At 41.8% G+C, this 26079-nt stretch overlaps 1 protein-coding gene across 1 annotated transcript in view; it reads left to right on the top strand.

The window, feature by feature from the left end:
- Positions 1 to 3890: 3890 nt before the first annotated feature.
- TECTA (tectorin alpha) overlaps positions 3891 to 26079 on the top strand; it is an 87651-nt gene continuing 65462 nt past the window's right edge. The window contains exons 1-3 of the mRNA XM_061592268.1: positions 3891 to 3954; positions 12125 to 12258; positions 16113 to 16400. Coding sequence (XP_061448252.1) covers positions 3891 to 3954; positions 12125 to 12258; positions 16113 to 16400 — 486 coding nt within the window. The remainder of the gene's footprint in view (positions 3955 to 12124; positions 12259 to 16112; positions 16401 to 26079) is intronic.

Genomic DNA, 26079 nt, shown 5'->3' with positions numbered 1-26079 from the left:
ATAACTGTCTTGGGCCCAGTCACTGTCTCTCAGCCTAACCCTACCTCACTGGGTTGTTGTGAGGATATCATCAGGTGAGGAAGAACCATGTTTGTACGCCACCATGAGCTCCTTGGAAGAAAGGAGGGATATAAATGTAATAAATAAGTTTTTTTTAAAAAAAATGCTATGTCTGTTAGACATCAGCCTCCACTACCATTGCAAATAAGTCATTTTGAGTGGGGCTTACCTTGTGTCCCCCGCCCCAACTTTGAATGGTCAAATGCTTATTTTAGAAGGAGAAGTTGGTCCCCCAGTGCATTTTGCAATGGGCAAAGTGCTAAGAGGAAAAAATGGACCCATATGGGGTTGCCACCTTCTCAACCAGCCATTGTTGCTCTGCCTTGAAGAACAATTGCATCTCTGCAGACATTATCGAGGGATTGTGTTTATCTCCAATCCATGAAAAGCAGTAAAGCAGCTAGTCAAGAGTAGGTAGGTCTTGCTTGTTCCCTGATAGGTGGCAACTCAAGGCATAACAGATTCTTTCATCAAGCTACGCTCCACCTGCAGCCTTTCTGCAACAGGCTTGCCAAACTGAAAGGCAGGGTATAAATTTGGCAAATTGCAAACCTACACCAGTTTCTGGACATCTATTTGAATATTAAAACCATATTAAAAATATTGCTTGTGTGTGTGTGTGTGTGTGTGTGCGTGCATGTGCATGCGCGCGTGTGCTTAACTCCTATGCTGTTTAATGCTAATTCTGTAACACTATATAGACCCTCCGTCAGTAGCACAAAGAAGAAAGGGATGACTTTTTTCTCCTTTTGTAGTCCCCCCCCCCAACTGAAAAGTGATTCTGATCAAAACAGCCACAGACCTAGTTCCTTGTAGCTTTGACTTTCTCTCTTGGATCTACTGGAAGGTTTAACATCAGAAAGAGCGAGGCTGCTCCAGATTCACACAGCCCACACTTTTCATTTGCGCTTTTTTATTAGTCAGCTTGCCAATAGCCAATAGAATGGAAAAGTGGATTTTCTTCTGAATTAGAGCTCATCGCTACTCTGTAAGGGAAAACTGTTTTGTTTTGATTTTCAAACTGAAAGATCCAGAGGACTTTTGGGAGACATCAGCCATCACCCATAATTGGTAAAAGGCTATTGACATGTGTCCTTGACATAATTTTCCCCAAGATTTTCCAAGTTTGGCTTTTCTGTTTCAGACTTAATTTTTCTTCGCATTGCCATAAATCAGGTTGGTGATTTCTTTTCCATGTATATTTTTTAAAACTTTGCATTTCTCTATTTTATTCATATACGTAATTGTGATTAACCAAACAGAGGTTTTTATTATATTAACAAAACGTTTCAGCTTCCGCCTTCATCAGTTGCTAACATACAATATATATAAACTCTGCTCTGCAATTCCTCCTCTTCCTCTGTCCCATAGAAACTTACTTTTATGATAGCATTTCAGTGATGTTTGGTAGAATAAGTAGTATTACTCTTCTCTTTTTCCATCATCTAGGAGTCCAGGAAAAAGTTTGAGGAGCTGAAATTAATTTTAATAATAACTCTATGTTCATTATTATGGGAACTCTGAATTTTTCTGATAAAGAGCATGTCACATTGGCTTAGATCAATGCCAGTTCTTGGTTACATATAAATGCTGAAATTTCAGTTTGGTATTTTAAGAGTATATACCTATTATTCATATATTAAGCTTACATAGAACGTTAGCATGTAATTAGATCCCTCTCTTATATTTTACAGTTTTACATTTTATAATTAGATACATCTCTTTTACTCCTACATTTGATGGATTTACATTGCAGGAGAAAGCGAGACACCTGTTTTGAATCCAGTTATTCACAAACCCAGGAACAGTTAGTTATGACCATGGATGTACAGCCACCCACCCAGGCTGCTCCTCCTGCCCCCACAAGAAGGGGAAAAAATGGTGGAAATCCTATTCATAACAAAGTCCCATTAAGATCAACTGAAGGCAATGAGATTTAAATTAAGTCATGATGAAGTCCTCCTCCATTGCTGTCAGTGGCTCATAATATAGCCTGAATACTCATAAGTAAGGTCTGCTCTTTTACAGCAGGCCTTAAAAGACAGTGGGTTGCACCCAATGCTAGTCCTACTCAGAGTAGACCCACTGAAACAAATAGGCATGGCTAACTCAAGTGCATTAATTTCAGTGGGTCTACTCTGAGTAGAATTTTGTTGGCTATGACGCAGTGAGCTGTGTTCAGCTGAATCATATTCAAAGTAAACCCACTGAAATCAATGAACTTCAATTGGTCTAGTTCATTGATTTAAACCCATTGAAATCAATGAACTTAAGTTAGTCTTGTTCATTGATTTCAGCAGGTCTATTCTATGACTCAGTTGGCTGCAGCTGTAGTTGCTACTAAGGTGGGGGTTTTCTTGCTGACTTTTGCTGAGCTTTTTGAGGATGCCCAGAAATATATATTAGGGCCCCGCTTTACAGTGTTCCGCTTTAAGGCGTTCCGCTTTAAGGCGTTCCGCTGATACGGCGGCTTTCGTTTTCCATTTTAAAGTTTTTTCCTTTTTGCGCCGTTTTCGTGCCATTTTCGCGCGATGTGGCTCATTAAAGTCAATGGGGTTCCGCTTTACGGTGTTTTCCGCTTTACGGCGGGGGTCCGGAACGGAACCCGCCATATTAGCGGGGCCCTACTGTACTAAGCCAGCTGTAGTCTACTAACATCTACATGCTTTTCCATGTATGTAAGCTTTCTGAGCTATCAGTGGGATCTTCAAACAACTTGTGCTGAGATCCAGTGCTTGAGTCTGACTTGGAAACATTGTAGAATAACAAAGTTCTGGGTTTTTGTTATTGTTTTTTAAATCCCTAGTTGCTATGCCATGGTACCCCTTTGCTCCACGCTCAGAGCGCCACTAGCCCCCTTCAGCTCTGTGCGTGTTTCTGGGACTGCTCTCTTCATTGAACTAACTGGGGGAAATACTGCGAGCTCTGCATGGTGGTCAGAGCTCCTCTACCCTGCCACAGATTACTGGATAGACGTGCGAAGTTTGGCCCTGATTTAATAAAAATGCAAAAGTAATGAAACTGCGAGCACTTTACCTTGTGAATGATTTTGTACTGTATTAATAATGTATAACAAATTCCACAAGGCATGGAAGGAATTAAAATACCCACATAGGATTTCTGTATTATTTATGTAGCTTCATTTTGATCTCCTCTCTCTCTCTCCCCCCCCCTTGCCTCTCTGCTAAACTCTGCATAAAACTGGTATCTCTGTAACGCAAAAGATGGGCAGCTGTGTCAATGTTTGAACTTCCATCCTACCAGTCAAGAAATGTTAAGTGTTCTTTGCTTCACCAGCTGATACAGAAAGGGAGGGAAAGGATTAATTAAAACAACATTTGAAAGTCTTTCAGTGATGAGAGCGCACCATGGTAGATAATTGTCTCTCATTTTGGTATACAATGAAAATCTGTTCAGCCAAAAAGCTTTGCAGCATGGAGATCACCGAGGAATTGTTTGGGGTTATTACAGGATTGAGTGTTCCTTCTTAATTATTTTCATATTCAGCCCCTGTTAACTGGAAACACTTTCTACCACCCCCCACATCCCTACATTGTACACCACATTTGCCCCAACATCATCAGCCAAGCAATTTCTTTCTCCCACCCCCCACCAAAAGAGAATTTTGTCATGAACTGGTGCTACCTAATTAAGAGATTTTGAGTTTGTGTGCAAAGATGCAGTGCTTAATTCCCAAATTTCCAAGTGTCTGGACTCATCAAATGATTTTGAGGCAATCTTGATGCACTCTTTAAATAGAATTTACATGTGAGTTCTGGTTCTGCTTGGAGGGCTATTTGTTACATTTTTTTTCTTTTTCTTCCTCTAGGATGAATCATCTGTCGTTCTTTAGAAGCTGGGTGGCCTTTACTTTCATAATTATACGACAGCAAGGTTAGTATTTCGGCTTTTCAGAGGCAGGATACTGATACTGCACTGATAATAAGAATCTCTTCCCCTCGAAGCCATGCTACATAAGAACCAGGCGTGTGTAGATAATGGCTTCTTAGTTTTAAAGCTGAGTAAGACATATTCCACAGGCTGCAGCTGAACTTATTTCCAATCAGACACGCTGAGGGCTGCAGACTAGCTCCCTGACCCTTAAGAGCCCACTTCACACGCCCCCATGGCAGCAGGAAGGCCACTGGAGAATCAGTGTGAATTAAGACACTATGTAGTCAGCACAGGGGGATGGAAAGATCTGTCAATTTCAGTTCTCTCAGTTTCTCATTTTTCTAATCTTAGGTTTGGTTCTCCACATTTGTCCAGCAAAAAAAAAACCTCATTAAAATTCTCCAGCATTTTAGTGCAAATTTCTCCTAATAAATACATTTTTGTAGGCAGTTTTGACTAATGTAAAGTACAATGCAATTTCTCATCACATAATGCATTCTAGTATGTTATTTTCACTCATATTCATTTGTACGCACACTTCTCTGAAACATAAGCATTTTTGTAGACATTGTTTGGTTGGCAAACCGTGTTGCAAATTTCGGATAAGTGCGAATTTTGAAGCATGGCTGTGTTTCAGTTCACATGGTTTCGGAAAGTGTGGATTTGATAGATTCGGCTTGAAATGTGAACTAAATCAAATTTCTCCCCCATCCCAATCTCAGGGTCACCTTTCCACTCGATTGTCACTAGCCAGAAGGGAAGGTGAGGAGAGCACATGTCCCTGGGGTTCTGGGATTCACACACATTCTACAGCCACGTGAAAGCACACCACCTGGAAGCAACTGCCACGCTGCCATAGTGCATCTGACAGGCACCATATTTAGCATGTGAAACCGAGCAACTGCCAGCCATGTGGTACCTGCTTCCTGTATAGCAACTGCGCCTGCAGAGAGGCAGTCGTTGGTTGCTTCCACCCACACAGTAAGCCTATCTCAGCACTTAACACATTGCCACTTCTCCTATGCATACACAGTTCATCTAAGAAAAAGGTGCCCTACATTCTCCTTCCATTAGATATATAGGGCAGTGATGCGGAGCAGGGCATACTCGGTGGTGGCCTGAAGGTTGTTGACCTATCTCCCCAGGAAGGCTCCTCTTGTTTATTCTCTTTTACTGTTTAGGTGAATATAGTTTTACTTCAAAAGTTTTTGTGATTCTCTGAGCTGATTTTGTGTTTGATGGAGAGTTGCTTTGTTTGGGTTTGTAGGTTTTGTTTCAGTGTCAGGATTTGTTTCCTTGTTACTTTCTGTGCGCCGCTTTGTAGACCTGCATGGATTTCTAGACATACAGTAGTAATAGTGTAGTAACAAGTGACCAGTCAATTCCGCTGGATTTCTAAGGGAATGATGTCAAAATCCATCTCTCTGACTAGTTCCTAATCCCAGTGGAAAGCTGCACATCAGTCCCCTCTCTTTTAACTACCCTATGTAAATTTGTCCCCATAGGAGAAAGCAGCTATAGTGCCTTGCTTCATAATAAGATCAGGTTGAACCATTTGTAGGCAACCTTATGGGATATTTGAAGAGGCTGCACCTGCAAAATTGCAGCTCGTGACTAATGTTTAAAGCAGCTGTTGGGGGGAAAAGTTGGGCTGACATGACATGTTTGGAAAAGAAAAGAAAAAGTAATAATCGTACATTTCACAGCTGTGACCCAAACAGTAATTGTTCAGCTATTAGATAACAGCTGTGAAATGATTTTGTTTGTTCATGATCTATTCGGCAAAAGAATGTTTGCTATAGTCATTAAGACTGTCAGTATCCATGTTGATTTTCTGATTGGCTGTGCTGTGTGCCAGTCTCTCTGTTTTATGACATCCTGGAAGCATTGTGTTTGCATTTAATATATATATATATATATACATATATATACATATATATATATATATATATATATATATATATATATATATATATATATATATATATATATACATATATATATATATATATATACATATATATATATATATATATACATATATATATATATATACATATACATATATATATATATATACATATACATATATATATATATATACATATATATATATATATATATACATATATATATATATATATATACATATATATATATATATATATACATATATATATATATATATTTAAAAGATGTACACACACTCAATGTGTCATAGCAACATCTTTCATAGCCTGTATCATCTGCAAAGGAAAATAGTTATGTGTGTTTTGCTCTGTGTGCAAGAAATGGGTAGTAGTATTATTCAACAGCGAATCCGTCAATTGCAGTTTCTTATTTTCCCAATCTTAAATTCAGTTTCCAGATTTATTTATTGAAAAAGAGTCCTCATGAATATTCATTAGCATTTCAGTGCATATTCATCCTAATGTATACAGTTTTGCAAAACAATGTTCCCTAAAATAAAACATTTTTGTATGTTATCTTCACTAATATATGCATTTTTATACACCCTAGTATATGCTTTTTTTGTACATGCTACTTGGCACAGCAAACCTCAGAAGTGCACATTTGGAAGGGTGGCTGTGTTGCAGTTCACGTCTTGTTTCAGAGAGTGTGAATTAGGCAGATTTGCTTTCCAGTGCAAACTGAATTGCATTTATCTGCCATTACTTAAGTATGATAGCATAGAACAGCATGGCAGCGAGCAAGCAGAACACCACCTTGCATGCCAAGGAGACCCTCTGATGAGGTTAGATGATGGATTTGGGGTGCTATTAAGGGGATTAGAATGGGAAGGCAGGTTGGTTATTTATTTAATTAATGGGGGGGGGTAGCCCAGCCTTCTTCCAAGGTGCTCAGTGTATTGCATGTAGTTCGCCCCCCTATTCTATCCTCATAGCACCCCTGTGAGGTAGGTTAGGCTGAGAGTGAGTGACTGGCCTAAGGATTTCTCCAGATCTAATGCTCTAATCCTAGGGTGGGGGACCTTTTTCAGCTCAAGGGCCGCATTCCTTTCTGGGCAACCTTCCAAGGGCCACATGCCAGTGGTGGGCGGGGCCAGAGGCAAAAGTGGGCCAAGCAATAGATGCAAATTTTACCTTTGTTGTGTAGGCCAGTTTCTACACACGCTCACCGCACTCCTCTCTGTCCTCCGTCCAGACAAGCAAGAGGCATTATCAGAGGTGAAAGACACATTCCAGCCAGGCAAAAACATTCAAGGAGGGAGCAAAGCAGGTTTGGTGAGGGGTGTGGCCTGGGGACAGTCCCGAGGGCCAGAAAGAGAGGCCTTGAGGGCTGCATTTGGCCCCCAAGTCTGAGGTCCCCCACCTGTACTCTAATCATTGCACCAGATTGTTCATGAGCACAATCCCTAGTAGCGGATTTTCTAGGCCCAGCAGAGTATCTCTATTCATCGGCCCTCCTCATCTTTTAATGCATATGTGTGCACATTAATTAGAGATTCCAAGTTGCTGGTAATCCAGCAAGACACGGTCTCACAGGGCCTTGTAGTCCCTGCAGCCAAATCTCGCCTGAGCTTGAATATGAAAGAGTTCTACAACTCCCACCAGGTGTTTGCCTCTGAGGGTGCACAGACATTACTAAAGCGAGAAGAAGCTCAGCTTTCAAATCTCCTCTTGACATCTGGCAAGGAGGAGAAAATCAAGGTGTGCAGATCTGCAGCCCTGTCCTTTGCAGGGTTGTTGTCGGAGGTGGAAAACTGAGGTGGGAAAACATTTTGTTGCCTAAGGTGGAACATTTATGTAGCACCCTTCTTCCCACTAGGGCTGGGGGAAGGGGATGGGATTTGATTCAGTTTGCATTTAGAGGCAGACTTACCCAATTTTTCCTTTCCGAAACAATATGCGAACCGAAACCCAGCCAACCCTTTGAAATGTGCCCTTCTCTGAATTTTGCAGCACAGTTCTCCAGCCAAGTAACATGTACCAAAATGCACAGAATAGTATGAAGTGTGCATATAAACACATATATTAATGAAAATTACATACAAATGCATTATATTGGAGGAAATTGCCTTGCAAAAGTGTATATTCTGATAAATTTGAACTAAAATGTTGGTGAATTTTATGAAGACCTTTTAAAAAAAGAATTTGCAAACTGATGTGGACATGTGGGCAACTGAATTTAGGATTGAAAAATAAGGAACAGAGAGAAACCAAAATTGACAGATTCACCCATCCTTACTTCAAACTAATAAACGCAGCAAGATACAATCCTCTCAAGTTCTTCTATGCAAGCCTTCCCCCTCCCCCCTCCCCAGTGATGAAGATATGTGCAAGGAGGCTGGCACAGAACGTTCTGGTGCATTGCCACCCTGGGCTCCTTCTGGGAGGAAGGGCGGGATATACATTTAATAAATAAAATGAAATAATAAAAATAAATAAAATTTTGCACTGGGGTAATCACAGGAAGGGAGGAGGAGATTTATATTTTCCACTACAGGTACCGAAATGTGTTGGGCTCGCCCTGCTTCCGTAGAGTCTGGTGCAGGGAAGAGCTTACAAAGGGGATCCACCCACTTGTATTCAGATTGCTGGGTCCCCTGAAACATAAGGGAAAGTGCCTGGTCACAGCAGAGGGTGGAGCCTGGCTGCTGCACTAGTTTTTTGTTTTTAAATATTCACAAGTGCGTGTGACTGATCTTCACAGCCAGGACAGTTGCCCTCTTTTCCATGCATTTTCCAAACAGATTCATTGTGTCTGTCATGGGCCTAGGGTTGCCAGGTCAGAAACATCCCAAACCCTGAGATTTCAGGGGCAGGTCCTACTGATGTCATTAAGCATGATACATTAAACATCAACCACATTTGCATGGAGCATACAATTCAAACAAAAACATTTATCTGATTGGAAATTAAGACAGAAATCTTAGCTAAATGAGAGTGTTCCCAGGTCCAGCTGAAGTAACAGGATCGTTCCTTCTCACCTGCCTAGGGAACCTGGGTAAGGAACATTTCATCTAGCCTATTTGCTTCTGGCAAGAAGGGTTTAAGTGCCCTCAGGCCAAGGCAGTCACCAGAAAGTCATTGTAGGAAGAGAGAGCCGAGTGTTGTGGAGACGTTAGAGGGGAGCACTCAGGAGTAAAGATGAATGCCCCTGAAGGCTGCAATTCTAAACACACTTACTAAGGGACTAAATCCCATAGAAAATAGGACTTACTTCTGAGTAGATATGGTTTGGATTGTGCTGTTGGTAAAGCATAACTAAGGATCCTCTGCAAAGATATTCATATCCAAGCAAGGTTGGCAACCCCCTGCCTGGAATACCCTGCCCCTGCCTTTTAACATGGCTGCTCCAAACTTCTTTACAGACTTGACCCTTCACTTCAGAGAAAGGCTTGAGAAATGAGTAACAGTTATGAAGATTCTCTACCTTTTTCTGCCTACTCTGTGGGCCACTATAAACTCACTTTGACAGCCAACCCAATTCCAGTGAGTAATAATTTACAGAAAGAAAACACATATGGTTTGGTCTACTTTCACAGACAGTAGCTTGGGAACAACAGCAATTGCAGCTACACTTCCCAGTACGTGAATTCTCTTTTACCACTATTTGGCAAGAAACAAACTAACATGCAACCAACAAGGTGCATCATCAGTGGGTTTAAGGGGGTTGAGCTGAGCAGGGCTGGCACCAGGCATGCCAGGCCCTTGGGCACCAGCCTGCCCTGGACCCGGCACCCGCATGCACACCCACACACCCACTTACCTCCCCCTGAAGGGTTCCTCCTTAGGGTGGGTAGCACTTCCTTTCGTGATCCGTGGTGCGGATCACAGAAGGGAGCACTACCCACCCACCCTAAGGAGGGGCCCTCCAGGGGCCTCTTGAGACCTAGGGGCCCTTGGCCAGGGCCAACCTGGCCACCCTCTGGCACTGGCCCTGGAGCTGAGCATATGAAACCACTGTTGTTGCTTCTATGGATGTAAGGTAAATGAAATGCAAATAGAAAAAGAAAAAGAAAAGACAGTGATGATTTCCTAAATGCAATACTATATCAACCACAACCAGATCCCTATGAATCAGGCAGAAAACTCAGCATCAGTACCACAACCAAAAATCAAAACTAAAAAAATCCTGGCAGCCAGTCAGCCAAGGTCACAGAAATCCCCATGTAGCACAGACTGACCCAGGGGCTATAGTTACTGCAGAATGCTGTGGCACAATTGCTGACATTAGTAAAACCCTATCAGTACATAGCTCTGCTCTGAAATCTGCACTGGTTGCTGATTTGCTATGAGGCCAAGTTCAAGGTGTGCTTTCTATGTTACAGGTGCCACATAGTACTTGTTCTGCTCTTGTAAGAAATCGAAACTTTAGTGTGGCAGCACCTACACTTTGAAATTCTCTGCCTATTGACATTAGGTAGATGCCTTCATTGTACTCTTTTCAGTACCTGCTAAAAACATTTTTGTTTAGGCATGCCTACCCATGCAAGTGGAAGCTATTATGTTTTTTATCTGTTTTTAACTCATTGTTGGTTTTATTATTTTAAATGTTTTTTAAAACCGCTTTGAGGTGTTTTACAATAAAGCGGTATATAAATGTTGTAAATAAAATACATAAATAAATTAAAGAGTCACTGTGGCCCTTGGGTCTCTGTCCACGTTTATGAACAAAGGAATCAGCCTTATAGCGACTCAGGCCTTTTGGTACCATCTAGCTCAGTACTGATGACATGGACTAGCATTCGCTCTCCAGGATTCCAGGCAATAGTCTTTTCCAGAGATTGAATTTTGGACCTTTGCATGCAAAGAATATGCCCTACCATTGAGCTACAGGCCTTCCCCTGTTTAAAAAAGTATCTTTTAAAATTGTCCTTTTCAATTCACTAATGAATGCACAACATACCTAGGGCGTCTCCAAACCATTCATTTAAAGCACATTATAACAAACATTTGAAGCACACGAATCCCACCACAGAATCATGGGAACTGTAGTTTAAGGGTGGTGGGAACTATGAGGGGGAAATTACATTTCCCAGGATTCTTTAGGGGAAGTCATGTGCTTTAAATGTGAATTGGATGTGCTTTAAACATATTGTGTGGATCTACTTAATAAACTTTGCCTGCATGTGAATTGTTTTCATTATTTTTTTAAAATGGAAATGAACTATAAAGTTTACTGGGTGATCATGGGCTACTCACCATCTCTCAGCCTAATCTGTCCCTCAGGATAAAAACAACAGAGGGGAATCATGACCACCCCAAGGAAAAACAGCACACTTAAATTGTAGAGAAAATACAGAGCTTGGAAAAGTTACTTTTTTGATGGGAGTTGTAGTTCAAAAAAGTAACTTTTCCAAGCTCTGAAATAATAATGTACAACCATAACGTGAGATCAGATACCAGCAGGGCCAGCTCCAGGCATGCGGGGTCCCTTGGGCATCAGCTTGCCCTGGCTCCCTGGTGGGTCCAGAGCAAAAATCCAGAGTCTCTGGGCAAAAACCAGAGACCTGGCAACCCTACATGGGCTCCCTCTATTCAAAGCAGCATCACATCACTTTAAACAGCCATGGCTCCCCCAAAGAATCCTTGGAAGTGTGGCTTGTTAAGAGTGCTGAGAGTTGTTAGGAGACTCCTATTCCTCTCACAGTGCTACAATTCCCAGGGAACTCTGGGAACTGTAACTGTGAGGGGAATCGGCACCTCTCAACAACGCTCAGCAACCTTTACAACCTACAGTCCCCAGGATTCTTTGGGGGAAGCTGTGACTGTTTAAAATAGTATAAGAGTGCTGTAACTGTATAGTGCAGATGTGACCCTGATTGAGTTAAGTAAGTTTAAAAATGCAGGAAAATTTCAGGGGTTGTATCCAATCCTAGTCCTACTCACAGCAGACCCACTGAAATCAAGAGTCATTGGTAACTTAAGTACACACATATATATGAATGGGTCTACTCTGAGTTTCACTTTTGCTTGTCCTTAAATTCTGTGTCATCATAGTGAATGCATGTGTAATTATTAATGATCAGTTATGACTCACCCCAGATGCAGAAGCATTTTAGTGGATGGGTAGCAATTTGGGGTTTTCAAAACTAATGTGGCTTTTAGGGTGAGGGATCTGGGATGTTTCTGATTGTGTACCAGTGATGACTGCAATGGTATGTAGTGGGCCTTTGAATAATATGCATATGTCCAAATTACAGCTCAGGCCATGGCAATTTTGTATCCGTTCTGGCCCAACGACACCAAAACTCCCAAAGTGGATGATGGCAGTTCCACAGAGATCAAGCTTTCCTTCCCATTCATCTTCTTCGGAGTCCCATACAGGACCATTTTTGTAAGTACAGGACTAGGTCAGCAGAACCCGCCAGACCCTATTCTTCATTTCCCTGCCATGAATGTCTGCATTTTAAACACAATCTCCTCTAGCATTTCAGTGTAGAGGGAGATTTATTGGAACCTACCTGACAAGTTGTTAGGGTTTATGAACTGATGGGCTTTATGATTAAGAAAACCTAAGGTATATTTAATGGGCTAATGTTTGTGGGGTAGGAATATAAAAGGCAATAAATTGCCTTTTGCAGGCGATTAAACACCAAAGCAATGCTCAGGCCTTGACATGTCGAACATTTATTCCTGTTGCATGACAAGAAACAAGAGTATGGAAGGAACCGCTGCAGGAAAATAAAGAATCATTTCGTTCTGGCTTCAGGAATTTCTAAAATTTATTTGTTTGTTTGTTTAGTAAACAAGCTGTTCCATTTATTTGTGGTGCTTGAAAAGACACAAATGATTTCTTCAAGGCAGGATCAAGAAAAAAGGTGATGCAAACAGCGACTTGTGGTATAGGACGCTGTCTTAAACTGAGTCAGACCATTGGCCCACCTAGCCCAGTATTGTCTACTCTGACTGGAAGCAGCTCTCCGGAGTATTAGTAGCAGCTCTACAGAGTCTCAAGCAGGGGGCTTTTCCCATCTTCTGGTCCCTGATAACTTTAACTAGAGATGCAAGGGAGTGAACTTGCAGCCGTATGCATGCAAAGCATGTGCTCAGTTGCATGTTTTAACATTATTAACCTGATGTTCAATATGAGATTGAAAACACAGGTTAAAACTTCAAAACACCAAGGGTTGTATCCAGTGCTACTCCTGCTCAGAGTAGATCCACTGAAATTAATACACAAGGGTAAAAGTAAGTTGGATACAATCCCTAAAAACCTTAAAATTAGCAAGCACATTAAAAAAATCTGCCCGGCACAGTAATAAAAACACAACATAAAAAAAACTCCTTAGAAGCAGCAGAGAACAAACATTTCTTCAGAGCTCTCTTGAACATTGGTAGGGATGGGAGTTGCCTGATCTTGCTTGGAAACAAATCCTACAGATGTGGGGCCACTGCTAGGAAGGCCCTGTCCAGAGATGTCCCCCCAAAATCCCAACCCTAGAGAAGGGACTGACAGCTGTGACAATGGGACATGCTGGCAGTCCCCTTTGGGGAACTGGGAAGAGGGTTGACCTGTCACCTTTCATCCCATTTTCTAGCAGTCAAGTGGGCCCACCTAGCCATTGCTGGCTAGGAATCTACCCTGTAGATGGTGCCAACCCATTCATTCTTTCATATGTCTGTCTTTCCTTATCTAAAAGGCAAGAAAAGTGTAGTAACTGCCAGAACAAGAGCTCTATAAAACAACAATATATATTTAAGACAAAAAGTATATTTTTCAAAAATGAAAATGCATGTGGGCCCATATCTTTACATCCTGGGCATTTAAAGATGTGTCCCAAACAAAAAGACTGTACAATTAAAAAAAACAACCTTTAACTCCAAGTGGCTTTGCATCCAAAGTCTAACCACTAGAACAAATGTCAGAATGATTCACTCAAAAGGCACCTCCAGACAGGTATTTTATTATGTGTGTATTCTGCAAGATGTTCACACAGTAATAGTGCATTAGTGGTGAATTTATTCTGCTTTAGGTTGTCTTGTGATCCTTCCCCAATGCTATCACACTATTGCTGTCCGGTGGGGCTATAGTTCAACAAAAGCAGGGGGAGGGATAAACCAGAATATTTGTAGCATATAAAAAGTTATGGGATTTCATCAGGACAAGTGCTGATTGGAAATGAAGCAGTATGATCACCCCAAAACCTTTGCAGGTACGAACAGTACCTGGTTCAAAGTGCTGGTTCTGACCTTTAAAGCCCAAAATGGCCTTGGACCGGTGTACCTGAGGGACCGCTTACACCCATATGTATCTGCCGGGGATTTAAGATCATCTGCCTCTAGTCTCCTCTGCGTGCTTGGAATGAAAGATGTTAGACTGACAGGCACATGGGAGACATCCTTTTCAGCTGTGGCCCCCAAGCTTTGGAATACCCTACCCCAAGAAGCCCATTCTGCTCCCTCCCTCAGGTTTTCTGGAGACTACTGAAAACTATCTTGTTCTGGAAAGCCTTTGGGAGGGACTGAGGGTAGAGCCTGACACTGATTTTATGCCTTCTGTGCTAAATTTTACACCTGTAGTCCCTTCAGTACCATTCCCTATATGTGTGTATGTGTGTGTGTAGTATTTGATGTATCTTAATTGCATTTTGTGTATTTTAATTTATTTTAATGTTTTTGTGATCTTTATTGTGTACAATTTTTATTGTGTACATGTTTGATTTTATTGTAAGCCGCCCTGAGTGCCCTGTTACAGTGTAGAAGGGCGGGATAGAAATAGCTTAAATAAATAAATAAAATCAACAATATTGAAAGTGAGATTACATGTAACCGCCCTGATAGCATCAGGAACACGAATTATCATGAATGCACAATAAAAAGGACGACGTCTGGAGAGACCCACAGTGTAAAATGTAGCACATCCATACACACTTGTAGCATGATGTCAGACATGTGTGGACCATGTGAGCCTGTGAACTGATTTACACGTGCAAAAGAATCATATGGTGCAACTCTTCCTATATCATACCATTTAGCCTGGAGATGGTAAGGACTTAATGTCTGAATGCTCTCTTACAAAGGAATTTCCTGCACACCCAAAACTAACCTATCAAGGAGGAGATTTGGCTGAATTCCTCTCCCTCACATGCTAATTTACTGTGAGCACGCAGGTTTTCCTTTAATGGGGAAACATTCAAGCATGATGGCCCCACCCTGAGGCTTGATGTGGTGTAGTCCTAAGAGCCAAGCAGTAGAATCATGTGTTGAAGCCCTTGATGGATGGTACCACTTTAGATTGCAGTAGGGTGGGGTGGGGTTGCACATCTGATTGTTCCCCCAGGGAAAATTCCCTACACATGGAAATCTGGTGTCTTATGGAGAAGATTGCAGGAAAAGTACAGAGTTGGTATATATGTGTGAGGCCAACTGTATTGTTTTTGAGTTGGGCTTAGATCATTTCTACAGTAGGGATGGACCAATCTGTCAGTTTTGGTTCTCCAACTTTCTCATTTTTCCAGTCTTACATTCAGGTTTTCACATTTCCACAGCAATTTGTGATTTTAATTTTTTTTTTAAATCCTCATGTGAATTAATCAGCATTTTAGTGTGAATTTATCCTAATGAACACATTTTTGTATATGGTTTTGACTAAAATACACGTTGTTTGCAAGCGGTTTGCCCTAATGTAATACATTTTTTATGTTATTTTTCACTAATAGATGCACTTACATGCACATTTTTACACTGGTAAATGCATTTTTGTACACATTACTTGGTTGGAGAACTGCAAAATTCAGAGGTGCAAATTTTGAAGGATTGCTATATTTCAATTTCCTTCTTGTTTTGGAAAGTGTGAATTAGGTAAGTTCGCCTTTCAATGAGCAATGAATAAAATGTCTCTTCCATTCCTATTCCACAGATCTGCTTAAATCAGTCTCTTTCAGTGAGCTTTCTGTGGGGGGAAAAAGGTCACGATGAAAGTACAGAGTATGGAAATTTCCATGGTGTTTGACCTCTTGTGTTTCATTTCTCTATGGATTTTTGAATCTTAATTTTATCCCAGCCTCAGGGTAAGATGAAGGCCACCAGGGAGCCTAGATATATAGCCCTATTTACAGCCCATAATTGCTTAGCCCAGCCACTACCACTGACTTTCCTAACACGAGTATAATTTCAGGTTGACTTTTTTTACTCTTGCTGCCAAAGCTTCCACTGGCTTAAAATAAATCTTACTGCTTTCCCTTGTAGGTCAACAACAATGGTGTCGTTTCCTTTAATGTGCTGGTCAGCCAGTTCACGCCAGAATCTTTCCCCCTGGCTGACGGCCGGGCTTTCATTGCCCCTTTCTGGGCTGATGTCCATAACGGCATCCGAGGTGAAATCTATTACCGAGAGAGCGCAGATCCTACTCTCCTAAAGAAAGTTTCCAAAGATATCCAGAAATATTTCAAGAACCTGCCGTCCTTCTCTGCTGTGGCGGTTTTTATTGCTACCTGGGAAGAGGTAACCTTCTACGGAGGCAGCAGCACAACCCCGGTAAGGGTGAAGCATTGACTTATGTGGTGGACTCAAATGAAGTTCAGGATTAGTGTGAGCCAGTGTGGTGCAATGGCGAGAGTGCTGGACTCTGACCTTGGAGACCAGGGTTCGAATCCCCATTCAGCCAAGAAGTTCACTGGGTGACCTTGGGCCAGTCGCTGTCTCTCAGCCAAATCTACCTCACAGGGCTGTTGTGGGGATAACATGGAGAAGAAAGAACCACTTTGAGCTCCTTGGCAGGAAAGGTGATATATAAATGTAGGAAATGAATCAAATAAATTCTCAGTGGAGGAACTTAGAAAGCTCCTGTATACTGAGTCAGACCATTGGTCCATCTCACTCAGTATTGCCATCACTGACTGGCAGCAGTGCCCTAGAGTTTCAGGCAGGAGTCTCTCCCAGCCCTATCCTGGAGATGCTGGGGATTGAGACTGGGACATTTTATATGCAAGGCAGATGCTCTGCCCCTGAGCTATTGGCCCTCTTATTGTCAGTGCATGTGTTCTAGGTTGGGGCCAAAATTAAACTCCCATAAAAAGGCCACTTCTCTGTGGCAATTAGTACAAATTCTGCGCGTAGCTTGGTTATGTGTGCCGATCTTGGCTTTTGGGAGAGGGACTTTGTTGCATGGATATGTAGTAGGAACTGACTTTAGTCTTCTCAGCACTTTTCCACTGCATCTATACACACTGAAAACCCGTAGGTGTGAGCCTCAAAAGTGGCAATCTGTACGTGAATTCTATGCTAAATCATAAAGCAGTGACTGAATGCAAAGAGGATAGTGAAGCAGTGAGGACAGCCCAATTTGTGGCAAGAATTCTGTAGCAGAGACAGACCTCTCTAGACCAGGGACAGGGGACTTATGGCCTTCCAGATGCTGTTGGACTCCACCTACCATCACCCCAGCCATCATGGCCAAAGGTCAGATATAATCAGAGTTGAAGTCCACCAACACTTGGAGAGCCACAGGTTCCCCATACCTGCTTTAGGCCTTGGGTAATTAATGTCATAGCCATGTACCAGCCTCTGGAGGTGTCCAGAAGTCCAGTGTGGATCCATTTCAGACCTGCCTTGCACCCCAAACATCTGAAATGGATTAATGATGTGTGGACTTGACAAATCTAGGTTTTAAAAAAATTGGTTTGGCAGAATTCATTGGCAATTCTATTTGAAATCAATCTTGATCATTCACTGTGCATTTGAAATGTAGCTATTTCTCTTTTATTTCTGCCTGGGGAAAATGTTTTGTACACATGACACTTAGCTACATCCCTCTCTGGACTATCCTGAATCAATGACCCCAAGTTTGTTATGGGTTTTCCAGGTCTGGTCAGGAACCTTGAAATTAAACTGCTTCCCCAAAAAGCCTCTGTTAAATTCGCATGCATAATTTCTTCTTGTCTTGGTGGGATAATGTCAAATGGTCACTCATCTGTTCACTGCTTCTAAACTCTGTAGGCTATTCTGCTGTGTAATTTTCCTTCTAGCAGCGAGCCAGACTGCAAACACACCATAATTTACAGCACATCCCCCCACCCAAGAATTCTGGGAAGTGTAGTTTTCAGAGCTTCAATTCCCAGCAACCTTAACAAACTACAGTTTCCAGGATGGGGGGGGGAGTGGAATGTGTGTTAAATGTGTATACATTTAGCCCCAGTGTTTACATGCTTTGCTTAAGTTACTGCACTGCTTCATAGCTTAGCTCATTTCAATGCCATTAGCATTTTCACTTTTGTGTTCTTCTGCTTTTAACAACTTGATAGTGGAGATCTCTACTGAAGAGAAGCTTCACATAAACTGTATGCTCCAGGATCGGAAGGGGTAGGTGCTGTTTTCAGGTGTAGTTACTGAATGAGAATGTTATTTGACTTAGTAAATCCAGCCAGTCTTTCAATTCCCAAACAGATCCCTTGTGGATATTAAATGGAACCAAGAGAGATCTTCCTGATACAGCAAATAAATGATTTTTTGTTTTGTTTATATATATATATAAAAGACAGTTTTGAAAGCAACAAACAAAACTTCACTCAAGCTTGCTCTGGATCCCTATAAGGATTCCGTTAATCACCTAATATATATATATGAACGTATATATATAAAACCACCTTCAGTGTCTCAGTGTCCCCTCTGCCACAATAAATTAATCTTTGGCTGCCTTCCATCTTCTTGAAAATCTGCCTTGTGAGGTACGAAAATATGGGCCCTTTGAAAAAACGTGTTTTAGTCCAAGTGGCTGATCTAATTTCTAGGACTTTATAGCTTTTAGATGTAAGTAAGCACAGATGGAATTTCTCCTATGTGATGTTAATCTGAGCAGGCATGGAAGGTGGGCTCTTTCAGAAATGAGGGTGCTTGCTTGGGTGTCCAAAAAGATCCAACCCCTAAACAAAAATCCCAGCAGGATTCTTAAAAGCACAGAAGTAAAGATTAAGAGATCTATTTCCAGTGCTATCATGACAAATGATCATACTCCAGTCATTGATTACAACTGGCTGTGAAGCCTATTCATTGATCTTACCTAAGGTCTATATTCTATAATTAAAAAACCTCTCATTTAAGAATGTTCCTATAGCTGTGCATGGATTCTTACCAAACTCTAAAAAGCAGGGAAACTGGACAGCTATAGTGAATGTACCAGGGGTGTGGGAGACCACTCTGAGATATTGTACTGCCCTACAAATCTGCAAACACAATTTGGGTTGGTTTTTCATACTGCCTATGTAGCTTGGAAGAATGTGTAACATGTGCCTCTGGGCATGAGTGCTAGCAGCACCTGCAATGAACCCACATAGGAGAAAAAAGACATGTGCTATGCTTGTTTCATTTTTAGCAGGGAGGAAGCAACAACATAAAGACAGTTGATTGGTCTTCCACAGTCTAATCCATTTTCTTGGATTAGAAGAATTTCTTGGAAGAATTTCTAAGAATAGCTTGGAAGAATTTGGTAACATGTGCCTCTGAGCATATGGTGAGTGACGGCAACATAGTTGATTGGGCAGGAACTAGTCTTCTGTTGTCCTTGTTTAATTTACATTGTGTCCTATGATGAACAGCATAACAACTCAATTAGAGATAAAGAACTAATTCTTTTCAAAATTGTTCATATGAACAATTATATCAGTTCAGACCACTGAATCATGAGTCCATCTTGGCCATTATTGGACCATCAATCCATCTAGTGTTTGGATCATTGTATTGTGTTGTGCACGGGGCTGCCTTTGAAAACAGTCTAGAAACTTCAGTTAGTTGAGGATATGGTTGTGAGATTGCTAACATATCGCACCTTACTGATGCCATAAGAATACTTTGCCATCTTCACTGGCCCACACCCCAATTCAAAGGGCTGGTTTTGATCCTTAAAGGTCTTCAAGTTTTGGGGTCACAATATGTGGAAGATGTGCTTCTCATGTGTATCTACCTAGACCTTGAGATCATTGTTAGAGGCTCTTCTACAGGTGCCACCATGAGGTGGGTCATGGCGGGTGGCTGACACAGCAGGTCCTTTTGGGTAATGGCTCCCTGGTTGTGGAAGGCCCTCCCCAGGGAAGACCATCAGGTGCTTTCTCTAAATGTCCTTTCGGAAGCAAGGAAAGAGCTTTCAAACCTTCTCCCTGTCCTTCCAAATTTTGTTGTATCCATTTATACCTGTTTTATTTCTGACGTTTTATTTGCCGCTGTTTGATTCTGATCTTAATTTTGACTTTGATTTTTGTGCTGCATCACATTTTATTTATTATTGTGGATTTTAAGTTATTTGAATATTTTTAATGTTGTAATCTGCCCTGAGAACTTCTTCTATGCTGTTGTGGGGACACTATTAATATCATGATTTAAATAAATATGCTGGAGATTGAACCTGGGACCTTCTGCATGCAAAGCTTAGCCTCTACCGCTGAGGTATGGTCAGTCCCACTGACTCTGAACACCTTTCAACCTTTTTTCAAAGCTGATCAACTTGCCTGGTACCCAAAACAAAGTGCCATAGGAACTGCACTTCTCTGAAGTAACTGTGTGGCCCTCTCAGGTACATAGCCAGGTCTTTCCCATGAAGCAGAATAAGATGGTAGAATCCTGAAGTGGTAAAGAGGACTGTACCACTTCAGACTGCAGCTCTGAATGTCTCTATGCAAAAATGACGAACTCCCTATAAGTAAAAAAAACAAGCAAACTTTTCCATGAAAGGGGGCTGTCCCACTCTGCACTGTGCTGCTTTTTTTATTTGCAGGGAGATTTTTTTCTGCAGGAGAAATTTTTCAACAAATGATGTGCCCACACCGCCTTGTATCCCGAAGACAGATCTCCTGTCTGTCTACCACCTCATTCCCACCTTTTTCTTCTGCATGTGTAGACCAGCCCTGCATCTACTCAGAAAACTAGTTTTAACCCAGTTTGACGTTTCTCCCGTGTGTGCAGAAAATTGCAATTCCCAGGCTTCTTTTGAGAGAACAAGTGACATACAAACTACTTTCACATTTGCATGGTGGCCATGCACCATATGTTTAGGGCTGGATGGATCTGTCAATTTCGGTTCTCTCAGTTTCTCATTTTTCCAATCTTGAATTCAGTTCTCCACATTTCCGCAGCAATGTGTGATTTTCTTTTTTTTAAATTCTCATGAAAGTTTGTAAGTATTTTAGTCTGAATTTATCCAAATAAACATAAGTTTTTGTATGTCGTTTTAACTAATATACACATTTTGCAAGCAATTTTCCCTAGCACAACACATTTCTGTATGTGTGGCTTTCAGTAATATAGGCATTCTATGCATACTTTAATATATGCATTTTTGTACACACTGATTGGAAAAACTGCATTGTGAAATTTGGAGAAGAGCAAATCTCAAAGCATAGCTGTGTTTCAGTTCGCATTGGTTCAAAAAGTGCGAATTAGGTAGTTTCTCACTGAAATGCAAACAAAAAATAATTTCTCCCTCATCCGTACATGTGGTTGAATTTTTGTTTTTCTTGCTGTCCCTACTGGGAAAAAAAATAGTGGCCACCCTCTTAAGGAATGGGGTCTAAAAATAGCCATGACAACAGACACACTCCTTTTTATTTCTTAGTTTTTCTTGAAATGTAATGACCTTTCCCAATCTCATTCACACTCAATTCAGAATGTTTGGAGGAGGCTGCGACATTGAGGAAGCATGAATTGTTTTTTGGAGAGGGAATTGCATTTGCAACAGAGATGAATTTATTTTGAATGGCTCCATCCTTCACACAAAGCAGTGAAGAACAAGCACTTAATATTTACAGGTAGAATACAAAAGAAGGTGAATAAAGTCAGCCTTTGCACAGTGCGTGTAGCAACATTGCATTCCCCCCCCCAACTGTCAATGGCTTTGGTTTCCACTCTTGTCCATTTTTGTTTAAAAGAACTACGTGCAAGACATGCAGGAAAGCAAACTGGACTACAAAAAACTCAGCTTACCTCTCTCCACCCTACACTGATCTTGAGAGAAACCAGGAATGGGAAATAGAAAAGTCCCATCCTATCCAGTGTCCAGGGTGCAAGCTCAGTCCCCTACCCATTCTGGACAGGGCAGCATTGGCAGAAGGAAAACAGAAAGTTGCTCAAGTTCCCAGCAGGATGTAGCTCCTTAGTTACTTCTGTGTTCACTCGTGTCAGGACTGGGCTGTGGGCAGCAGTCTGGGATGAGCTGAGAGTTAGGGATGGGATCTGTTGTCCGGTGCCACTTCAAAAGAATTCCATCGACCTGACAGGCAGTATCAATTCCAATTTGTTCTTTGTCCAATATCCATTGCTTTACTGGACCAATTTTTTCCTCCCCTCCCCAAAAATCAATATTGTTGATATATTGAAAGAAACTATCGATATTTTGAAAGGAACGATCGATGTTTTGAAAGGGAAGTAGCCTTGCATCCTCCTCCTCCGCTATTATAGGCAAGGCTTGCTTCCTCTCCGCTTGGCGCTTGGAGGCAGAAAGAGAGAGAGAACTGTACTGCTGTCCTGTGAGTAAAATCAATGAAAACGATATATTTGAGAGGGGGGGGCATTCAGTATCAGGGGAAAGCCATTGAAGTTTGAAGCAGACAGGATTGCTCTGCAAAGATGGAGAATATGCAGACCACTGAAAAATCTGGTGCTAAATCTGACTTCAGCGGGAGTGAGGAGCTATGGGGCGAAGCCAGTAGGCAGGGCTGAAGCATAAATCAGAACCAAAATAACAAAAAGAGAAGGCAAGATTAAGGAACAAGCCCATGGGTTAGGACTAAAGGGCAAATAAGGAGGCAGGGGGCAGGAGCAAGCCAGAAGTCAGAACCGAAGGTCAGCTGCTCAGGAAGACCTTGTCATTTGATAGAAGCTTAGCTGGAACAGGAAGCCCTCTTATAGTGCTTCCTATCCAGGAGTGTCCTGTCCAGATCATGACAACGAACCTACAGTGCATGGTGCACCCAAAGGGGCAACACCAAAGGGAACTGCCCCTTGGGGAGCTCTTTAGGGAGTCCTCAAGGCGAGGGCACTACCCCCTTCTATGCACGGGGGCAAGAAAAGTTCCTACGTTGTATCGAATGTACCACTAAGGCTATATACACACCAGTTTCTTAAAAACCAGCAAAAATATTTTGTCTGAGTGCAGTTTGAAGCAAATCTGCACCCGCTGTACACATCTTTATTGTTTGGTTGGAATATACCCAGCCCCACTGCCGATGTCAGAACTTTTAGGACCGCCCACAGCAAAGTGCTTCCATTGGACACACCTGGGAGTTGCAGTGGGTTGATTGACCAAACCATTTTGAAGTTGGTGTGAAGCTGGCTTGAAGGGAAAATGCATCCAATCTCAAAAATCCCAGATTTTGGCGTAAAAAGGAGTGGAGGTTGACTGACTTCGTGTGTCCCCAGATTCACAACACCAAGGTGGAGATGCACTGAAACTAGTTTAGCTACAAGTGTGCCCATAGCCTGACTTTAAGTCACTTAGAGGTATACTTGTCCAACTGCCAAAATGCTTTGCACCAGAGGAATGTTGTTGCATGAGAGAATGCATAAGATTTTATTGAGTTGTCCATTGAAGAAGATAAAAGGTGGCATTGTGTCTGCCCTACCTACTCCCAGAGCACTCATTTTAAACAGGCATGCATCTCATGAGGGTATAGGAGTGGATTGTTATTAGTTGTGTTTATTTCACATCATGGTTTATTAAATATTTATTTTAGTGTGCGCAATCCATTTTGGATTCCCGCCCCCTTAACTCTGTTCTTTTGCATATGGTCTTTTGTTAAGGAAAACTAAACCTTTTTCTGTGTTTGTTTAGACTAAAAAGAATAACAAAAAAGATTGTTTCTTTGTTTATTGCAAAATCTGTTTTATTTATGAAAACTGAAATGTGTGTGTGTGTGTTGATGGTTTTATTTATGTTTATCATTATGGTTGGAGGCTCTTGACTTCCCTAGTCCAGCCTTCTTTTCTTTACAGCTTTGCAGTCCGCTGGGCCCGACTGAGGCCTTGCAGTCTGTTGCTCCAAAGAAAGTGAGTGGAGCCAGAGTTAAGGACTAAGCCACCTGTGAGGACCACAGGGCCTTTAAAGCAGGCTATACGTTCGTAATAAACACACGCAAACAAACAGTGGCAAACAGGAACAAAGCCCTAAAGAACCATGAAAATTGTGATAGGGCACAACCGAGAGACGGGACAGGCCTGTGCCGCAGCTGCTGTTGTAACGGAGTCCATCCTGTGAATCTGTCAGCACTGCCTGGCACTGGCTGTCCGTGAGAGGAGGCTGAGCCTACACTGAGGGAATATGGGGGGCTTGAGCCTCGTAGCACCCCCACAAGTTTGCATCTATGGTTCTCATAATGTTTTGGAAAGCACAAATTTGGAGATTTGGCTTGAAATGTGTACTGAGTCAAATTTCTCCCCCATCCTTAGCCCGAGAGGGTATTTCACTGGCTAGGCAGATGCTGCGCCCTGCAGTTCAGTGGTTCACCACAGCACAAGGCAGCTGCACACACAGACCCAAAGGCTGGCAGCAACCGACAACTCCAAGCATGAGGGTTAGAGCGTTTGAGCGAGAGCTGACAAATTGCAAATGGGAGACACGGCAGAGCTTCCTTACACTTCTCATGCATGCCATGAATTAGCCCTGTGGTATTCCAGCTTGGGGAACAGAAGGAAATGTTGTGGGTCCACTGAGTGACAAAGTGGAATATCGGTAAACAAGATCAGTAATAAAATAAATTGAGCATGATCCAGCTAATGTTCGTCACAACTAAGCCTGCAATTCTCTGCATTCTTTTTTGGGAATAAGCACCATAGAGCAACCTTAAGGCTTACATTCACATAAACATGCCTAGATCAGGCTCCAGAGAGGACTCCTTCTGCGGTATTTACATGACTTTAATCTCTCTCTCTCTCTCTCTCTCTCTCTCTCTCTCTCTCACACACACACACACACACACACACACGAGTCTACCAAAACAGAATCTAGAATTCGCTATTCATGAGAAATTTCCTGTTGTTCATTGGAATTTCATTTTTTCAATAACTAACAAAAAAATACAAACACCATCCATGATCTACATTCCTACTGATTTTGGACAGCGCTCCTGAAATATTTGCACACCATAAAAGTTATGAATGAGTAGTAGCCTAGTTTGACTCAAAACAAACACATTCAATGAGGGGCTGCTTCCACAATCTTGGAAGCAACATTAAAATGTGGGTTGATGGCATGTGGGCTGTTTGCTTTATATGGTCATGACAGATGAATGCTGATCTTTTTCTGCAATTCATCCTTTAAATAGAGATGTTCCCTTCCAGGAAAGTTCTTATAAGCATGTTCTCTTCCATGTGTTTTTACACAAAAATAAGCTCCACTTTCTCCAGTGGGGCTAACTTCAAGGAAAATGGAGAGAGGTTTGCAACCTTACTATGTTTACCCATTCAGCGAAGTGTTTGTCTGGGTGTACATACATGTATGTTCCTTGATTTTCTATTATCAAGTGATGGCTTGCACATGTGGATAAACTGTCACAGATTAATTATGACATAGAACTTTCGTTAAGTCTTGATGGCAACTTGATGGCACAACACAATGCTTCAGTGGAATCACTTCATGCGTTCTATTGTCTGTGTTAATCAAGCGTAGAGAAAACAAGTACAGGCATACCCCGCTTTAACATACGCAATGGGACTGGAGCGTGTATGTAAAGTGAAAATGTACTTAAAGTGAAGCAATTATCTATGCATGTATTGCACTGCAATCGCCACTAGATGGCAGCGGCGTCATGCCATTAAGTGTCCGTAATTGCGAAGGACGCGTACATTAAGCTGGGTATGGTGGCGTACGGAGCATGTACGTTATAGCAAGGCGACGTTAAGCGGGGTATGCCTGTATTTTGATAACACAACCTTGTTCAACACTTGGTGTCTGCATGATGTGACGGCGCTTGATGCAGCAACCTTCTCAAGATAAGTCTGGGTCTGGCCAGTGTGTGCGAACGGTTTGTCACAGATGCCACTCCACAAAAAGAGAGAGCACTTTCATGTTACCATGGACAAAATGCTGTTTCATAGTGTGTGCTGTTACAATAGGAGTATAGGCCACTTTATCCCGAGTCAGTTTTCTGGTCTATCAAGCTCAGTATTGCCTCCATAGACTAGCAGGGGCTGTCCAGGAGTCAGACAGGTGTTTTTCCCAACCCTACCTGGAGAT

Source organism: Rhineura floridana, chromosome 12, assembly GCF_030035675.1.
Source record: "Rhineura floridana isolate rRhiFlo1 chromosome 12, rRhiFlo1.hap2, whole genome shotgun sequence".
Lineage (NCBI taxonomy): Eukaryota > Metazoa > Chordata > Lepidosauria > Squamata > Rhineuridae > Rhineura > Rhineura floridana.
This window is presented reverse-complemented; position numbering and strand designations above follow the sequence as displayed.